We start from the raw sequence: 17,447 nt of genomic DNA, 5'->3' as shown, positions 1-17,447 counted from the left end.
AGAAAGGACCTCCTTCTTTGGGATTTTTTTCTGCTACTGAGTTACAGCCATTGAATTTTTAAATTTCATTTCTGACTAATCACTCTCACTACTTCAGTGCTTAAGATGATATATTAGCAACATAATTTGACCAATGTCATAATGATGATAATAAATTCAGCTACTATGTATTGAGGTGTCATATATTAGACATTGTGTGCATGTCATTTAATTTTCGTAATGACCACCTAAAGTAAGTAGTATGATTGTTTCAGTTTCATAAATGAGGCACACTGGTACTTCAGAGTGTTTTAGGAACTTTCCTAGCTCACATAGCTGCTTAGGGCTAGCGCCTGAATTTGCGTACTTTTCCTTTTTGCCTTGTTTCCTGTCCGAATTCTCTTCAACTATTATAGTTTATTTAGTATCTGCTCTTTTAAACAATTCAATTCTTTCATGGCATAGAAAAAGAGTTAATTTCTTAGAATTTAGTGGCTGCTCTTAGTGCCTTTCATATACTATCTTCTTGATATTGTAGCTTTTAAAGTGCAGTTTTGTATGTTCATAAATCTAAATGACATCTGTTATCTATTCATTTTAAAAGATTTATCAAAGTATGCACTAAATTGTTATTCATTATTTCATTGGAATATTAAGATAACTGGTAATGTTTTAGAATTCTATGAATTTTATAATTTTTCTACAATGAGTATTCCTTTCTTGTGCTTTTTTTTTTTAAGATTTATTTATCCATTCTTCCAAGAACTAGGGTACAGAACAGAGGTGCAGTGAGAGTATTCACCAGAGACAGTGGGGAGCAGAAAAGACTGACTGATGAAGTACATAGCTGAGGGGAGCAGCTGATGGATGGTCAGGGAGGGGCCTGCTGTGCCATATGGGCCACCTCCCTGGCTGGGAATCAAACTTGTGCTACAGTGGCTGCGATAGCTTCATAGTGCTGTGGTTTAACCTGCTGTGCCACCAGGGAGGGCCCGTTGTGCCTCCCTGGTGGCATAGTGGTTTGGGGCATAGCACTACAAGCTAGCTGCAGCTAGCCACTTCAGTGCAAGTTTGATCCCTGGTTCCACACGGCGCAGTAAACCTCTCGTATCTCTTCCCTCTGTTCCCCGCAGCAGTGTACTTTGTCGATCTGCCTGTTCTGCTCCCCACTCTGCCTCTGGTGAATCCCTTCACCACCCCTGCACCTCTAGCCTGTACCCCAGTTCTGTATGCATAAATATTAAAAAAAAATACTGATCTGCTTTTCTTCCAATATGATTATAAGTTTAGTAGTTATACTGTATTGAAGTAAAAATTTACTCATTCAACAAATACATTTTGAGCTAAACCCTGGGATTACAGAGACAATGAAGATAAACAAGTTTCTATTTTGTTTTTATCACAACTCAAGAGTCACAAACTCGATGCCTATATGTCCCAGGCTGGTAATAAAAGAAAGTCAAATGCACTGGACACAGCTTGATAAAAGAAAACTCCCACTTAGCTCATTATTGGGAAAGACAGTAGGCTGTGCGTAGGTGAGAAAGGATTGGAGCAAGGACATTGGAGCTAATATCTCTTGATTGTTAGGAACACTAATTTAAGAAACATAGCCACAGTTAGAAGATCTTCGAAATTTCCAAGAAAGCCAGGACTCTGGATTTTTACTAAAATTTTCCAGATTTAAAATGTTTCCAATTCTAATTTGAAAACTTGGCCAAAAAAACCCTCCACACTGTAGTCTATGTTCAGCTTATAAGTAAGCAGATTTTGGAGTTTGGAGGCAGAATATATTAAAATTGAGTAAGTGTGAAAATTATCAGGGTGACTAAATTTTCCTCTTAGGACTGTTCAAAGTTAAGTTTGAAAATGAAGGTACCACAAGTGAGGCTTACACAGTCCACTGTGCAGAGGAAGCAAGCAGCAATCAAATGAGAATATGGAAACTAAATTAGAGAGATACTTGAAAAGAGGTGGGATTCAAAGGGCAAAATTGTATGAAGGACTCGGCAAAGGAAAACGCCATTTGATGGTCTCAGATGTCCACTTGTGAGTGTTCAGACTGCCTCTCCAGTAAGGGCCCACAGGTTAATTTAAGTGCTGTTTGTTTTGGTGAGCTCTAACAAGACTGAATTTTTTTTATCACTTGTTAGTGCAAATTGTGTGTTTTCTAATGAGACCTTAAAATTGGACTTACATAACTTAATAAATGAAAGTAATTTGTAAAGTGAATCCCTGTCTTTGTGGGTTTTCATCTTTTCACATATTCACTAATCCCGTTACGTGCCAGGCATCATGGTAGGAGCTGAATTGCAGAGTGAGTAAGGTGGGAACTGCAGAGCCCCAGCCTGTAGACTCACCTTTGCCTCCCTTGTCTCAGGCTCAGAGGAATGGTGTGCTTAGCCCAGAAATAAGCCTCCCTTGCTGGTTGATCTTTTCTCCTCCTGTCCTCTCAGAAGCCTTGCTCTATCAGTTGTTACCCTCTGTTCTTTTGTTGTTTGACCCTCCCTTTGTTTTCCTTACACACACCTCTGCATGTTGCTGCCCTTCACTTCTTAGCACTTCTTAGACTTCCACGTCCTGAAAGACTTGGTTTTCTTTGTCTCATCCTTACTAACCACGCAGTGTTGAACTTGCTGCAAACCAGGCTATCCATTCCTTCTACTCCTCGCCCCTCCCAAATGCTTAAAGTAAGGTTACAAATGAATTTTTTTTTAATAATGGAAATTATTTTAGTCTTTATCTTACTATATCTCTTAGAACAGTTGACACTATTGACCACTCTTTGTTCCTCTGCTGCCACATATATTAAATTTCATTCTTTACAATTTCATTTGCTAACTCTGACCTTTGTCCACATTTAATTGCTAATAATCCCTAGAGTTCTCTTTTGGCCCCTCTCGCTTCATATTGCTTGTGATCTCATCTTCTCCCTTCATGTCTGTCTCAGCCCTTTTGCTGGGGATTCACAGATCTATGTCTCTTCATTGACTGTTAAAATAGTCATATGTTTCTAGTCAGCTTTTCTTCAGTCTGTTTTCCACATGCCTAGCAGGAATAGTTCTAAAATACAAATATAATCTTGTCATTTGCCTTTGTAAAACTTCTAATAATGTCCTATGAGTTGCATGGTAAAGTCCAAATTTTACCTCTGTGACCTACCGAAAGGTATTTTCTGCACACTCCTACCTTATACTTTCTGTTAATTAATACTCAATTCTTTATCCTTGCCTGAGAATTTTGCATTGTTTCTGGCACATTTCCCTGGCTTAGCAGATGCCATTTCTGCTGCATGGATACCTTTCCCTCTCTTTGTTAGTGTGGTAAACTTTATCTTTGAAGATCATCCTTCTGAACACTTCTCTTATTTATCCCAGGCAGAGCTAATCATTCTCTGACTTGTACCATTTTGTTGTTTTTATGCTTCTGAGATTGCAGTGTTGTAACTCTTTGTCAAACCTGCATTCTAGATACTGCATTTCAAAATCTCTTCATTTTTATGTCCTGCGTGTTTCACAGAGAATTTTACTGATTGTAGGTAACCCATAAATATTTAATGAAACAACAGATTCTTGTGTTGTCTATGAATTCAGTCTGGTGAATACACTGTCCTATGTATTTACCCATATAAAGGAATCTGTGCACTATGGTAAGCATCATAAGAGAAAAAATGTGCCATATAATATGGCAGCCTAAAAGAGGAATGTTTGGGTGATATATAGAGGGTCAGAGAAATCCCAGGAAAAGGGGACAGAAATGAGAAACAGCCTTGGTATGTAGAAGAAAAAGAGAAAGTCAAGGTGTGGGGAAATCCTCCGTGTGCAGGAAAGGAAATGGGTTTGGTAAAAAAGACAGAGGCCAGAAAATGAAGAACCCTTAGGTCCTGATTTGCAAATTGATCTTTAACCTGTAAGACTGTTTTTATCCAGGAAAGTGATAGGATCATACAAAGGTATCAGGCAGTTGTGTGGAAAGGGAATGGGGATGTAGGAGACTAGAAAACGGGAGACTAGTGAGAGGAAGCTATACTGGAGGATTCGTAAAAGTTGTGGTGTTTGAAAGAAAGGGAAAGGTTCACAATCCCACCTCTGTATAGCAGAAACAGGGAATGGTCTCTGCGTAGAATCCGGTTCTGCCAGTCTCTCTGGTAAAGAGCAAAACTTTTTTGGTTTGTTTTCATGCTAGAGGGAGTAAAACCCATGTTTGTGTAAGAAGAAATGACTGTTAGCATGGTGTTAAGTGTACAGTGCTTCTGTGGTTGCTTTTCTCAGCTCATAGTGCCCTCTTCATCATGATAGTGGTGAAGTATTTGTTGGTACTTTCTCACTGAAAGCTGATCTGTTTCATTTCTGCAGCAGTGTCACAAAACTGTGTATGATAACTATGACAAAGAACAGATTATATTTGCCTTTTTTTAATTTAAGGACCACCCAAAAAATATTTTGTTTGCTTTAGCACCTCAATTTAACAGCCAAGTTTAGTCAGTTTTCCTTTTACTACTTACCCAGTATCAAATAAGATTACTATACAGTGCATTTGAAAACAGACTAAAAACTAGCTAGAAATGCCCCACTAAATAATGTCAATCACAACTTCACAAAGAATATGCTTCTTATTGTGAGAATTTTGTAGTCTGTTTATTTTTTATTTTACAAAAGTTTATTTTTACATCATTTTGTACATTTTTTTTCCATCTCAATTGTAATCACCAAGTCACCCGTGTGCCATTACCATAATCTTATGCATTTCCATCCCCTCCCACCCCCCTGTTTTTGATCCCATTCCCCACTCCACCCCCGCAAAATGTCTCTGGTATATGGTTGTTCATTATTTTTGTTATTTTCTCACCTGGTCCATTATACTCCTGCTATGAGTGACACCATCCGGTATTTTTCTTTCTCTTTCTGGCTTATCTCACTAAGCATGATCTTTTCCAGCTCCATCCAAGTTGCTGCAAAAGACATGTGTTTCTCTTTTTTGGTTGCTGAGTAATATTCCATTGTATGTATGTACCACATCTTTTTTATCCAGTCATTGTAGTCTGTATTTAAATAGCAAAAAAACCTTGACTTTCTCTTTTTTATTTGATTTACCTTATCTAGTGTAAAGGCAGGGTATTTAGGTTCTCTCTGCAATACAAACTATCACAAAGTTGGTACGTAATGTCTTTTCCAGTGAATGAGCAGTAAATGCTATTTTCCTAAAAGTTCTAGGGATTTTCACTATTAACTAACTTCTAGGAGGAATTTTTGCACTGGAAAACAGGTTATATAATGTTCTCTTTACTCCTTTTTAAACTACTTTGGCTTCTAATGAATTATGCATTCTTAAAGTGTGTTACTCTAGCCATAATACACTGTTTACATTTTGTATATTTTTAAGTACTTATTTAAACTATTAATAGAATCTCAATGTAGACTTTCACAAGTTTAATGAATCCTTTTCTGGAACCTTTATCAAATGCTTACTTTGATAGTGTCAGTGCCGTGTAGGTTCAGATCTGTGACCCATCAATCAGCCTCAGTCATTTTCTGCCTGCTCATGTGAGTGGGTCATGTCTGCCCTCCATGAATATTAAGAATACACTGGATATTCACTTCCCCTAGTTGCCCCTCAAGAACCCAGTAATTTGTCTAAACCATCCCGTGTTGAGGAGACACTGCTGGCTAGAGAGAGCATATCAAGGGGCTTTTGTGGCCCCTTATTAAATTCTAACATAATTCTATATAGCACTCACTGAGAATAATTACCAAAGTAACCACAATTACCACTAGGTTTTAAGGTCGAAAACAAACTTTACTTAATTTATCTATATTATTAATTCATGTTCTCTTTTGCACAGATCTTACCAGTTTGCTGTGTTCTTAGAAAACAGAAGTTTTTATTTGGCCCCAAACTGTCTTAGCTCTAAGTGTTTGAAATTTCATGAACAACTCTATACTGGAATATTTATCCTACCCACATACTTCATGATTCCATATACATCCCGCCTCTTTCCTAGCTACTTCCCTGCTCACTGCCTCTTTCCAAGTCCCCAAAGTTAGTTATTTTAATTGCTGTTCTGAACTTCATCTTTTTTTTTTAGTAAATGATCTAAATTATTATAATTTAATAATTATATTAAAAATAATTATATTTTTCATAGAGTATTTTATGGTTTGTTCCCTACAGTTATCTTTAAGATAATATTATATTGAAAGCCATAAATCAATTTTGCCAATTGTAATCATTTGATTGAAGATTCTTATATTCACCTTGAAATTGCGTTTCTTGGAGATAACCCCCCAAATTCCTACAGTTTAGATTCCCCTGTGTAGTTTTTTTAACTTAATGGTAGCAATAACACCTTACACTGATTTAACAAGGTGATATTTATATAGGACTGAAGCATTTCATAATTTACAATGATAGTTTACCTACTATTTCCAGGGGAAAGAATGAGTGTTTGTTTTGTGCCACATTCTTTTTAAAGCACTTTGCATGTATTAACCTGTAAGGTAGATATTTTAATTTTCCAAATTAGAAAATTGGGGTACAGAGCTACAAAATTAATTACTTTCAAGGTCAGCCATCTGGTTGCTTGTAGAGCCATTATTGAAATCCTTTCAGTCTAATTTCTGGGCCTGCCTTCTCAGTGTTTTTGTTTGTTTGTTTGTTTTGTTTTGTTTTTTTTTAAAGATTTATTTATTTGTGTATACCGAACTGGGGTACAGGCCAGAGGCTCAGGGGCAGCGAGAGGCTTCGCCAGAGACAGAGTGGGGAGTAGAACAGGCAGGTCAACGAAGTACACTGCTGAGGGGAGCAGCGGCGGGTCAGGAGAGGTCTGCCACGCCATGTGGTCACCTCCGGGGCCAGCGGGAATCGAACTCACACGGAAGTGTCTTTAGCTTCTCGGTGCTGCGCTTTAACCCGCTGCACCACCAGGGAGGGCCTCTCAGTGGGTTTTATATGCTTACATACTGGGTACTAGCTTTTTTGCAAAAGTAGTATTTTAGCCTATTCTATTTGTTTTAAGATTTATTATTTATGCATGCAGAACTGGGGTACAAGTCAGAGGTACAGGGGTAGTGAGAGGATTCACCAGAGACAAGTAGGGAGCAGAACAGGCAGACTGATGAAGTACACTGCTGAGGGGAGCAGCGGGCAGGTCAGGAGAGGTCTGCCTACACCATGTGGGTGGGTCACCTCTAGGCAGGGGCTTGAACTGGCACTGAAGCGGCTGTGGCCAGTTTGCAGTGCTGTGTCCTAACCCGTTGTACCACCAGGGAGGGCGCAGCCTATTCTATTTGTAATATCAAGTTTTTGTTTTTTTAATATATATCAGTTTATTTCTACATCATTTTGTGCATTTTTTTCCATCTCAGTTGTAATCCCCGGGGGCTTCCCATAAGTTTTAGTATTTTTTTATATTGCCCCTCCAAATCCTTTATTAATTGGTTTCTAAGCATTTCTCTAAAACTGGTAAAAGAAATAAATAACTTACTGCCCTTACCAGTGTCACAGGGCCCAACTCACAGTATGCAGTGTACTTAGAGCAGCTCTATTTTGATTTCTGATACCTGAAATAAGACTTTTAGCCCTCAGAGCACGTAAGGGAATTCCTAGTTCAGTATAACCACTACTGAAAACACTTTAATTTCAAGACTTAATTGCCATGGCATGTATCTCTCACCTCACTGTTTTGATGAGTGGTCAGTGATGATAGTGAGCACCCCAGGTTTCCTCTCTGAAAACTTATATTCTGTTGTTTTGCAGTGGATAGCCTGCTGAAATACACTGGCTATGGAAATGCTGCAGGACTCTTGGCGGCCAGGGGCCTCTTGGCTGGAGGAAGAGGAGATAATTGGTACTCAGAGGACGAGGACACAGACACTGAAGAATACAAAAATGCAAAACCAAAGTATAGTATCAAATTTCTTTTCACCTAACTATTGTCTGTGCCTTTGAGCTGGTTATTTGCCTTTCACTTCCTTTGTCTTTTATCTTCCTTAGTGTTTCTTTTCTTTTGTGGATTTGGAAGCTTTCTGTTAAATAGTGTTTTCAGAGGCCTTTTCACAGCTAGTACCTTAGAGTGACTGAGTGATGGAGGAGGGATAATATTACCAGAAATGTTCTGCTGCATTACATTTTCAGCATGCTCATTATATCCTCTCTCATATTTTAGGAGAGGATGTTTTTGGATATCTTACTGTCATTAAATTTAAAAGTGTTATTGTTTCCTTTCCATAGGTTGAAATTTTACAAGTTATAACTAGGACCAAGTATTTCAGTTGGTTATTTGATGCTTTAGTCTTTCTCGGATATCTAAATGTAGGTTCCAAACATTCTGATCTTACCTTTTGCATGAAAGCCATGGGCCAAAAAAATAAAGCAACTTGGTAAATTTTAATCAAACACTTAGGCAGTCTTTTTTTTTTTTTTTTTACACACAGAACTGGGCTATAGGCCAGAGGTGCAGGGGTGGTGAGAGGATTCACCAGAAACAGAGTGAGGAGCAGAATAGGTAGATTGACGAAGTACACTGCTGAGGGGAGCAGCAGAAACAGAGTGAGGAGCAGAATAGGTAGATTGACGAAGTACACTGCTGAGGGGAGCAGCAGTGGGGTCAGGAGAGGTCTGCCGCGCCATGTGGGTCACCTCCAGGGCCGGGGATTGAATTCATGTTGAAGTGGTTTTAGCTTGTTAGTGTTGTACTTTAACCTGCTGTGCCACCAGGGAGGGCCCAGAAGTCATATTTTAACAGATGCAGTAATCGCCAAACTAGAGACTAAAGTCTTCCCAGATTGGGTGCTTATAAATGAGACACTAATTCTTCTCATGCCATGACAGTGACTTCTAATTCCTTTTCCCTCTATATTCTTTTCATATTCCTCTCAGTCTCCTCCCTAAGTAAATTTCTTAGTTTCCACTTATTAAGACTTACTTGAGCTCAGTTTTCTGGTTTCCCTTTCTGAATATTAAAAGGCATTTTGGCATTTTCAGTGATGTTGACATGTTGTATTTCCTGCAGTCAGTTGTCTTGAATATTATATAACTCATGTAGTAGTTGATAAAGGGCAGAAAATCGCTGTCTGAAAAATTAACCTTCCTCCCATTTTATGCATATAGGTTGTGCCTAATGTCTTGAAAGAAATGGGGTTTTGGATAGTAAAAGAAAAGGCCCTTTGCTAATCAGACAGGGATTATGGGCCTGCATTACTGGAAAATTAGATCTTACTAGCAGTTCTTTCAGCAAAATCAGCAGTGCTGCCAGCCTCAGCAGGTTCTTATAAACTGTGTGCTTAAGAAAAACACAGGCTAGGGGATGGAGGAGTGGAGCTTACAGTAGGGTCTTAAAGCTGCCACCATTTAGATGTTTTAAGCTGGGCATCTTATCAAGGATATGACACAAATATAGAGGCATTCTACTTTATCCTTACTATAGAAATCATAATTTTTAATTAGGTCACTACCTTTTGATTTTTCCATTCTATAATTATCCATATCTGTTTAATATTTTCTATCTATCCATTTGAAACATTGAAGTATACCACTGGAGAAGTCTTACTTTTAAATAACATGGAAATTACATTAAGTATTGGGTGAACATACTCAACCGAGAATACTCAATGAGAATACTCATACAATACTATGAGTATTCTCATGAGTATAGTATAGTACTATGAGTACTCATGAATACTTATGAATGTTTGCTATCATTAAATGTGTACTGTTGACTTGTCTTGGCCACATAAGTCACAAGTACCAGAATGTTACAATAAGGAGAAGAGCTCAGAAGAAAATGTAAGAACAATGAGCCTCTCCTAGCAGTATGGGAAATTGAAATGTATTACATGAAGTGATACTGTTTCAGGAGAACTAGACCTTTTTTGTCTAAATCAAGGAACATAATATTTTGTGTTGTTACTGTGTTAGCTCACTGGCATGGGAAGATTCTATACTTGACAAGCTATGTCTTCTACTAACAGTCTATTCTAGAGTGTTATGTGAATCATATTGATCCAGGGGTAGGATATCATTATCTGCAAACTTAGCCTCCCTCCAGTTTTTATAAATATAGTTTCTATAGTTAAGATTCCCTAGCTTGAATTCTCTTTAGCCTTCAGGCCTAGCCTATACTGTTTTATAGGAATTGTGTTAGTGAGATCTTGTATTTCTTAAACCTTGCTCATTACAAGTATGAATGTGTTTCTTCAGTAGCATCACATCTTCCCCCTTCAGGTTGATGATTGTCATCTGTTTTTCTTACATCTTCCCTCTTTCAGTAAAACAGTGTGGTGGGATGTTTATCAATTTAACATATTTGTTCAAGTGGTCCCCATGAAAGTGGTGATGGAAAAAAGTGCTTTTTAAGCACTTTTGTGCTCTGGGAATGATGCATAGAGCTTGAAGAACATTTTTCCTAAAAATTATGAAAAATCTGTACCAATCTAGCCAAAGTCAGCATCTGAAAGGACTGTTTAGTCCCTGCCCCTGGCTACCCATCACCAGTCAGTGTTTCCAAGATTGCAGTCTGTCACTCTTAGTGTTCGTACAGTAGTTGCTCGTGTTGGCAGAAGCAGAGAAACCACCCTTCCTCTAGTTGGCCCTAGTCCCATTGTCAAAAATGTCAGTGGATTCTGATTATTGCACCAAGGTAACCTGTAATCCTGTAGTGGAATCTGAAACCCAGAATTGTAGGACACTTTCATTCAGGCAATGGGAGACAGTTAACATTACAACAATCCTTTTAGTGTCAAAATAAATGTATTTAATGGACTGGAAATGGCTTTCTGTAATTAGCACTCTTAGACGAAATATACTGACAGAATCTGGTTACATGCCACACAGGATCTTGGTGTATGTCTTACCAGGCTGGTTAAAGGTTTCCAGATGAATTTTGGTCTCTATATCAATGAGAAGCTAAATTCCTAAATTTTAAGTCTTATCTGTTTCTAATATGTTTTGGACATAGAGGCCCCTTGACTGTAAAAGATGGGATCATATATCTGACAGATACAGTTTGTACATAATTGCAGCTTCAATAGAAAGATGTGTACCTAATGCCATTTGGCTCATTTTTTCACCCATGACAGTCAGGTAGGGTTCTGGAAGGAGTCAAAAAAAAGTCTTTAAAGGGCTACTTGACGGAGAAACAGTAGAAAGGGATGGTCAAAGTCCACAGAACTGTAGGAGTCTTGTTTATACTCATAATACCCCACGCTAGTTCATAATCACATTCAGAAACTTTTCAGATCATGTCCTAAGCAACCTTGGAGGGTTTCTTCTTGACCCTATTTTTGATTAGCTGTGGCAGCACTGGACAAGAGCCTTTCTTTCAGTTGTAAAGATGTTAAATCAGGTCCCCTTACAGTTGTTTCCATACATTGGGGCTATGTGATTTGAAGGGTCTTGTTATTGGCTTGTTTTTAATGTTTCTCAAAGTAAATAAACCAGAAACAAGGACTTGAAAATTTTAGTACTTGCCTAGTTAGAGCTGTGAAGACATATTCATATGTAAAAAGATGTAGATAGCATGCCTAGGAACTGGAGTATCATAGCAGTCATGAAATACTATGTTGGTTGCAAAGTTTACCAACCTTTGATATTTGTTACCACATAGTTTTTTGCTTTCAAAGTTGAGTTTTCTAATTTTTCTTTGGTATTATAATTTGGATAAATGCCAACAAGAGACTAGGTGTGTTGACACAGCTACAGTGTTGAATTTGCTTCAGGTTTAGTTTTGTCTAGATTCACATTCAGTAGTTTTCTCTACCTTTTATATCAAATCAAGGGTATCACCTTTAAGTCAGCAGCCTAAAAATATTTTTAAGAACTGTAATTTTAAAAGACTGAGGTATTTTAATTGCCCAGATACAACTTGGTGTTGTTCGTGTGCACATAATATTCAGTGTGTATTTGCATGCTGACACGTAATCCACACCTCATAAATAACTGGTAAGTAAAGGCCATACCACACCACCCCATTTCTTTCCATTACTAACATACTACAAGAATTTGGATTAAGATGTGGTTTTATAATTTACCTTACTTTTTAGAATTTGGAACGAGTTTTATATTCCCAAATTACTTGGTTTTAGCCTCTGCGCCTAAACTGGTGTTTCTTCAAAATACATCTGAAGTTCCAGCTGATTCCACAGAACATCCAGCTCTTTCCTGGCCTGACTACTAGATGGTCAGCTAGAGCTCCATTGTAACAATGTAAAACTGAATAGGGTAACTCACTGGCTCATCCAGTGACTATTTCTCTGAAAACTTGAGTAAACAAGTCTCTTACTTATACTAATAAGAGCTGATATTAAGTGCCATTTACTGTTCTGAAAACTTTCCTGATGCTACCTCATTTGATTTTTGCAGCAGTTCTTTGAATAGGGTTCTCCCTATTTTACAGATGAGAAAATGAAAGTTGAATTTAGTAACTTTGGATGTATAATAGTCCGTAATGCTCAGATAGCCCAACTCCAGAACTTGGGTTTTGGGGGATTTTTGTTGTTTGAAGAGAGACAAAAGTGTTTTAGTATTTTTACCTTATTTTGGGAGTAAAATACACCTGGCAAAATTCAGCATGAGTGTACCACCCTACAGCATCACGGACATTCACGTGTTTGTAAAGCTACCACAAGCCACGAGGCCCTTGACCTTTTCCCCAGTTGAAACTGTACCTATGTCCCTTCTACCACGGCCTCTGGGTAGCCGCCATTCCACAAGTAGGAACCTCAGGTTGGTGGACTCTAGAAGCACATACAAGTGAGATCATGCACAGTATTTGTCTTTCTGTGACTAGCTGATTTAACTTAGAATGATATCTTTACTATTCATCCATACTGTGGCATGCATTAGTATTTCCTTCCTTTTTAAAGCAGAATGATATTCCAGTTTATATACCATGCTTTGTTTACTCACCTATTGATGTATTATGGTTTCTTTCTACCTTTGGCTATTGTCAATAATGTTGCTATCAGCACAGCTATAGAAATATCTGTTCCAGTCTCTGCTTTTAGTTCTTTTGCATATATACCCAGAAGCGGAATTGATGGATCATATAGGTTTAATTTTTGAGGAACCCCACCATTTTACATTTCTACCAGTAGTGTACAAGGGCTCCAATTTCTCCACATCCTCTCCAGTATTTGTTCTTTTCTGTGGTTTTATATACGCATCACCTATCCTAGTGGCTATGAAGTCAGTTTGTCTTTTTAACAGTGAGAATATTTTTCCTCCCCTAGTCAAAGGGAAGAATGAATTTGCCTTTCAAATAGTTTGTGGTTCTTAAAACATCTATTCTCTTTCTTTGATATAACCATAAGAGAAAATAAGTGAAAACATGTATTTGTGTAAAATCTGGTATTAAAAAGCACAAAAGTTCAGTTTTTCCTAATCCACATATTCACAGTGCATTCAGAATTCAGCTGTCCCTTAATGCCAACCCTGATCCAAGTCAAAATTTTCTTCCTCTAGGATCAGTTTACTACCTTCCTAACTAGTCCTATAACTTCTAACTTTGTCACTCTTTAATCTGTTCTCAGCAGCAACCAGCGTGAGCCTTATAAAGTGAGAGTCCTTGTCACTGCTCCAAACTACATCGCTAAAAAACCAGTCTATGGAGTGATATGCCTCCACCCTTTCTAACAGTGCTACATCACACTGGCCTGTTCACTGCTCGTCATGTAGCAGATATACTCCTGCGTGAGGCTTATGTACTGACTATCCCATCTGCTATTCTCTCCTCCCTCATCCTCACCTCAGTGAAGCTGGTTCTGTCCCATGAAAAATTTTAACACTCCCTCCCTTTAGCCCACACTTCCTTTAGCCCACACTTCCTTGTGTTGCCTTTTTTATTTTCGTAGTACTTTAACCACCTTCTAACATACCATACAGTTTACCTTCTAAGTTGTTTTCCCCACTAGAAGATAAACTCCAGGAGGGGAGAGATTTGTTTTGTTGAGCTAGCTCTTGAATAGTGCCTGGCACACAGTAGCTGCTCAGTAAATTGACTTTCTGAGTTAAGTTTGAGTTGGTTAGCCTCTTCTCAGCCTTAGGATAAGCAAGATGATTGAGTTACCTACCTTCTCCAAGCTCCACTTCTAATTGGGAAGTGGGAGGCCAAGGGGATCGAATTTTAGATAATCGAGATGTGAAAATTTTCCATCTGCTTTGCGTGTTTGGGCGAACAGATTTTCTGAGTTTTTCCTGGAAAGGCATTTCCAGCTTTTTTTACATTCAGTATTTACTTTCTTGCCCTCCTCCCCCCACCCCCCATTCCTGGTCTAGGAAAGAGGTGGCAGGCTGTGAGCCTGCAAGTAGGTTCTGTTTGACTTAGCCCCATGTTGTATTGGTAGTTTGATTTTGTGTTTTGTTTCATTTCACATAGTGCTTCTTAAAATTGCCAGTGTTTCGAATGCAGATAATGTGGTTGAAAATATGGACTGTTAAGACTTTGAAAAAGGAGAATCTTTAATGTTAGACCTGCATTCTCACATTAGTAACCTAATGAAGTTGAGTGGCTGTGGTCCCCATCATATCTAAATTTCTGAAATGACTTAGGGTTGAAATGTTTTATTCCATGGGTAAAGTATGGTAAGCCTTATTGTACAAGATTGAATTTTTGGCTTAGTGGGTAGGAACTAATTTCAGAAAAGTTATAAGTCATTTGAGCAGCAGAGGATTTGAGGTCAGCTTATAGAAAACATTATCATTAATCTACGTCCTTAAAAGATCAAATAAAGCAAATGTGCCCTACTCCAGGAATTCAGACCTTGATTTTTGTATGTGATGGTATCCACAGAACCCCAGGATCTATTAGTGTGTCCTCCTGAGGTACTTTCTGAACGTGCTAGTAAGTTGCAAAACAGTCTATGGATCTATTTAAATCATCCCTCCACTGAACTTGAGAGAAGCTCTCTCTAGAAGGCTGTGTAGTACTTAATGATCTATAATAAGTACCTTTACTTATTTATAAGACTGGTTTTTCTAAGTTAGCAGGGAAGAAACCAGTGAAAATAGATGAGTACTAGAATTACATTTTCAGTGTGGCATCTGAACACATCTTAAAGATGTCATTGTTCTCAGAAGTCTTGTCTGGGTTTTTGCTCCTGACTTGCGAAATATGATGACCCCATTCAGCATTTTTGTTAATAACCACTACCTAGAGGCCTTTCTCCTTTATGAGCACCTGTAAAAAAAGGAGAGGAATTAATAGCACAATGAGTGTCTTGCCAGTGATTTATAACTGAATTATTTATCAAAATCACCTGGAAAACTTTAAAAAGTATAGATTTAGTCTTAGGTAAGGTATAATTCCTTTAAGTTTCCCTAAGAATCAAAAGCCCGTGGGTTTCCAGATTGTTTTCCCTAGAGCACCAGACTTCCAGAAAGTGCCTTAGGAGCGCCCTTATGAGGAAACAAGTGAGTGCAGGCACACAGAAGGAACTCTGAAAACCCACTCTCAGGAACCCCATCCTCTCTTCTGCCTCAGCAGTAGCCTGTCATCTACTTTAGATGTTAGCTTTCTGTGTAGATTTCACCTGTCAAAACTAAAATGGGGTGGGAGGGGGCTGTACTCCTTTGAAGGGGAAAAGTTTACATAGCTCTGGACAAAGGTCTTAGACAAAATGATTAAACAGCTGTTTCGGATTCATTTCTTGAATGAACCAAGTTCTACCACAAGATTCTATATCATGTAGCCTCTGAGGAATGTAGAAAAAAGAAGATTTTGGTAATAGATGATGCCTAGTATCCCGCCTTTTATTCCAAGTGAAAAGAGTCCTGATCAATAAAGTAAGTTAGTTTGCCCAAGTGAAAGTATTAAGTACACTTACTTGCTGCTAGAGGACCCAATCTCAGTGTTTTTAGTTGGGCTTACATTTTTTTTTCCCCCTTTTAATGTAACTCTGCTTTCCAGTTTACCCCCAGTAATTTCCACATTGTTATACTTGACGAAGTCACTTGCTTATCCTGAAGGGCCTGCATTAGTTTGTAACCTGATAAAGCAATATACTAGCTGTTGGCAAGGATATTTCACTATCATTTAAAACAAGCCATCTGTATTTAACTAGTACAAAATACTATATAACTTCTTGTCTGTTTCTTCAGAAAGATGCTTAAGATGTAGCTATTTAAAAGCCACTAAAAGAATTACCACCTATTATTTCACCTCAAGAGAAAAACAGTATGGTGCTTATCTCTGAGGATATAGCTTGTTTGGTATTAGAACTTTGTGCAAAGTTATGAAAGGTGTTTATTTTAAGTACTATGTTAAATCTATTTACAGAAAACCAGATGGTATACCTATCTCTTGATAAGCTAGGCCTCATTACTTTTTTTTAAATGTAGGTCAGATAAAATCTAATTAAAATTGTTCTTCTGCTTTCTCTTTTATTATTTAAACACTCATTGCCTTCTGTGGTCTCACTAATGGACTAATTTCCTGAGATTATAAATTGGCATGCTTTCATTTTCAGATTCCAGCCTCTTGCCATTTTCCCAGTTTTTTTGACACTGTTTTATGCTGTATCATGAAATGGATATGTTCTTCTCTGAAATAATTTAATCCCTTATAGTTAATGATTAAACTGTGCATCCAAGGATGTTTATTCTAACGGCACCAAATTTGATATTTTTAAAAATCAATCATGCTTTAAAAAAAATAAGTTCGCAAATTAGTTTTACTTTCAAAATAAAACTAGTTAGTGCCCAATCCCCAAAGCAAATCAGTAGGGAAAGTAATTTTTAAATTTTGACAGCAGTTCTATACTATAAAATTACTATTATTGCCAATTTTTTTTTTTTGGCTATTATACTCTTTCTTATTATAACTTACAACTTGGACCAGAAAAGTATAGAAAGAGCATAATTTTAAAGCATACAGCATAACTTTTTTTTCTTTTTGTAGCATTAATCTTATCACTGGTCATTTAGAGGAACCAATGCCAAACCCCATAGATGAAATGACAGAAGAACAAAAAGAATATGAAGCCATGAAACTTGTCAACATGCTTGATAAACTTTCCAGGTATTGTATTCCCATCCATATTTTGCTTGGTTTCTAAAAGTGTTCTATTTCTTTGTCTCTCTCACTGAGAGGTACTGTAGAACAGCAACTCTGGAAACCCATGTTGAGTGCACAGGGTGGCCAGCAGCAGTAGTTTCTTTTGGCTACCATGGTTTCCCTACATGTGCCGCTTCTGGATGTGCATTCTGAAGCACTTAAATGGAAAGCTAGGAGAGCAACTGCCCACTCACTGTGACATTTAACCAACTAACCTCCCTGTCTTCAAAAAGATGCTTATGAGTTAGGTTTAATGATTTTGCTGCTGCTTGTACTTTTTGTTGTAATCTGTTTTGGGTTTTGTTCCAAATCATGATGCTTTTTCTTTTTTTTTTTTTTTCATTTTTGATGTGCAAGTTTGCAATTCTCTATCTTTTGGGGTTGCTGCTGAAACCAAGAATTCTAATGTTATGCCCTCAAC

General features: G+C 37.8%; 1 protein-coding gene across 8 annotated transcripts in view; it reads left to right on the top strand.

The window, feature by feature from the left end:
• The window catches only part of RIC8B (RIC8 guanine nucleotide exchange factor B), a 93,260-nt gene that overhangs the window by 60,063 nt on the left and 15,750 nt on the right, over window positions 1-17,447 (top strand). For 6 of the 8 annotated variants that reach the window (XR_001145043.1, XR_001145042.1, XM_012720497.1 and 3 more), the window contains 2 exons: window positions 7,735-7,879; window positions 16,871-16,990. Coding sequence is in view for 6 of the 8 variants with exons in the window: in XM_012720497.1 (XP_012575951.1) it covers window positions 7,735-7,879; window positions 16,871-16,990 (265 nt within the window). In the remaining 2 variants the exon portion in view is untranslated. Of the gene's footprint in view, window positions 1-7,734; window positions 7,880-16,870; window positions 17,028-17,447 lie in introns of those variants that run through there. The other 2 variants (XM_004675722.2, XM_004675721.2) reach the window with 2 other exon arrangements.

The sequence above is a fragment of the Condylura cristata genome, unplaced genomic scaffold, assembly GCF_000260355.1.
Source record: "Condylura cristata isolate star-nosed mole 26May11 unplaced genomic scaffold, ConCri1.0 scaffold00004, whole genome shotgun sequence".
In the NCBI taxonomy this organism is placed as follows: Eukaryota; Metazoa; Chordata; class Mammalia; order Eulipotyphla; family Talpidae; genus Condylura; species Condylura cristata.
This window is presented reverse-complemented; position numbering and strand designations above follow the sequence as displayed.